This window comes from Sardina pilchardus, chromosome 6 (genome assembly GCF_963854185.1).
Source record: "Sardina pilchardus chromosome 6, fSarPil1.1, whole genome shotgun sequence".
Lineage (NCBI taxonomy): Eukaryota > Metazoa > Chordata > Actinopteri > Clupeiformes > Clupeidae > Sardina > Sardina pilchardus.
In genome coordinates this window covers 30,894,955-30,897,454 of record NC_084999.1, presented here as the reverse complement: position 1 = coordinate 30,897,454, position 2,500 = coordinate 30,894,955, and the positions used below count along the sequence as shown (strand labels likewise).

The following is a 2,500-nucleotide window of genomic DNA, read 5'->3' as shown; positions in this document are numbered from 1 at the left end:
CATAGCATCTGTATTGTGTGACTGGACTAGGAGGCGCTTTTGTGCTAGCACTAATAAAGGGCTGTGCTTTCTCTGTGTCCGGCAGGTTAAAGTGTCCTTATGATGTGGTCGTTGAGCTGGGTTCCTACTGCCTCCAGAGTGAGTCTTTTGTGGGTGTGAGGTGCTGTTTGTGTTTGTGTTGTGCGTTTGTAGCTTGTGATGTTTATTCCCTGTTGTCCGAAAAGAGACCTCCACTTTTGTCTGTATTTGTATGTCTTAGCTTAACAGCACACCCGATATGTGTAAAAATACATGTGTCTGTGTCTTTTGTGTGTGTGTGTGTGTGTGTGTGTGTGTGTGTGTGTGTGTGTGTGTGTGTCTACACACATAGGTGAGATGGGGGATTGTGATCCGCAGGAACACGCTCCTGTGCTGGTGTCTGAGTTCCGTTTTTCCCCCAAACAGTCAGAAGCTATGGAGGCTGACATCTTTCATAAGTGGATGGAATGGAGGTAGGTGTATGTCTGTGTGTGTGTGTGTGTGTGTGTGTGTGTGGGAGGTTTGCGTGTATGCAATCAGTGGCCCATCTGAAACAACTAGTGAGGATCTCTCATGTTAGGAGAGTAGCCAAAGCTGAGTGGATTTGTGGTTTCATTTATTTGTGTTTATGTGAATGATATCTCAAGTGTGTTTTGGAGGGAGAGCATGTATTCATTTATATATATATATATATACAGTGAGGAGAAAATTTATTTGATACCATGCTAAAGTTGCCTAAAAAGAGGAATATAAAATCATCAATTGACAATTGATCTTAATGTCTTAATTAAAAAAAATAGTAAAAATAAAACCGCTAAGCACCCCAATTTTCTTTGTGATTGAAGAATGTTTCGTAAAGAAATAAATGTTCTTCCTGAATGCTAGGGGGAAGGAAGTATTTGACCCCCAATGTAACCCTATGGGAATTTAACACATAGGGTTAACATAGGGGCAGGCAGATTTTTATTTTTTAAGGCCAGCTATTTCATGGATTCAGGATATTATGCATCCTGATAAAGTTCCCTTGGCCGTTGGAATTAAAATAGCCCCACATCATTACATACCTTTCACCATAGCTAAAGATTGGCATGGTGCTTTTTCCAGTAGGCCTATTAGCCTGTTTGATGCTCATTGAGCTCAATGCAAATCAACAGGCTAATAGGCCAACTGGAAAAAGCACCATGCCAATCTCTAGCTATGGTCAAGGATATGTGATGATGTGGGGCTATTTTAATTCCAAAGGCCAAGGGAAATTTATGGGGATGCATAATATCCTAGATCCATGAAATAGCTGGCCTTTAAAAATAAAAATCTGCCTGCCCCTATGTTAACCCTATGTGTTAAATTCCCATAGGGTTACATAGGGGGTCAAATAATTCCTTCCCCTAGCATTTAAGGAAAACATTTATCTATTTACGATACATTCTTCAATCACAAAGAAAATTGGTGTCCTTGGCGGTTTGATTTTTACTATTTTTTTTTTTAATTAAGGCATTAAGATCAATTGTCAAATGATGATTTTATATTCCTGTTTTAGCATGGTATCAAATACATGTGCTCCTCACTGTATATATATATATATATATATATATATGTGTGTGTGTGTGTGTGTGTGTGTGTGAGTGTGCGTGTGTGTGTGTGTGTGTGTGTTACCGCGCACTGTGTCTCTCTCTGTGACAGATTAATTCGCATTGACCAGTGGATTATCCATTGAAACACGCGCCCACACACACTCACACATACATACATACACACATGTGCTCACACACACACACACACACACACACACACACACACACACACACACACACAACGAGAGAGAGAGAGAGAGAGAGAAAGAACATTGACTAGTGGATTATCTGACAACTGTAGTGTGTTTTTAATTTAATCTTGGTGGAGGGAATTGACCTTTGGTGTACAGTGGTTCAGACTTTCCCTTCCAGATTAGTTTTGGGATTTGCATACGTGTGGGCGTGTAGGTTTGGATGTTGAATCCCCCCACCCCCCACACACACCCACTCACCCATACTGTATTGGATTGAGTGCTAGGCATGGTGTCGAATGACCATGTTCACCAGACAACACCTGCTACATCAGCTGTCTAGCTCCGCTTGATCATCCAATTAAATCGGAGCAGATTAGTCAGCACACTGGTCCTCTTTTCACACGTCTCTAGTCAGCTGTTAATGAGAGCATAGGAATGAGTGTTGGAGAAGGAGGTGACCGCTACTTTCTTGCTCGGAGGAGTCATTAGAGAAGCCAGTGATAACCTGGAATTGCAGTGGTTAAATGTGTGTGTGTGTGTGTGTGTGTGTGTCCACAGGGGCATGAGTCCATCTCAAGCTGAAATAAGTTTCCTCAATAAGTCCAAGTGGCTGGAGATGTACGGCGTCGACATGCACGTTGTGAAGGTACACACACACCTTTTCCTGGGAGAAGAAAAGTTGCCTAGTTCCCCTTTGCTCTGTGTGACTGTGAATCA

At 41.8% G+C, this 2,500-nt stretch overlaps 1 protein-coding gene across 3 annotated transcripts in view; it reads left to right on the top strand.

Annotated features, from left to right (window-relative positions):
- epb41l4b (erythrocyte membrane protein band 4.1 like 4B) overlaps window positions 1-2,500 on the top strand; it is a 17,635-nt gene that overhangs the window by 4,660 nt on the left and 10,475 nt on the right. For all 3 annotated transcript variants that reach the window (XM_062539382.1, XM_062539381.1, XM_062539380.1), the window contains exons 6-8: window positions 86-138; window positions 371-491; window positions 2,342-2,429. In XM_062539382.1, the coding sequence (XP_062395366.1) occupies window positions 86-138; window positions 371-491; window positions 2,342-2,429 (262 nt within the window). The remainder of the gene's footprint in view (window positions 1-85; window positions 139-370; window positions 492-2,341; window positions 2,430-2,500) is intronic.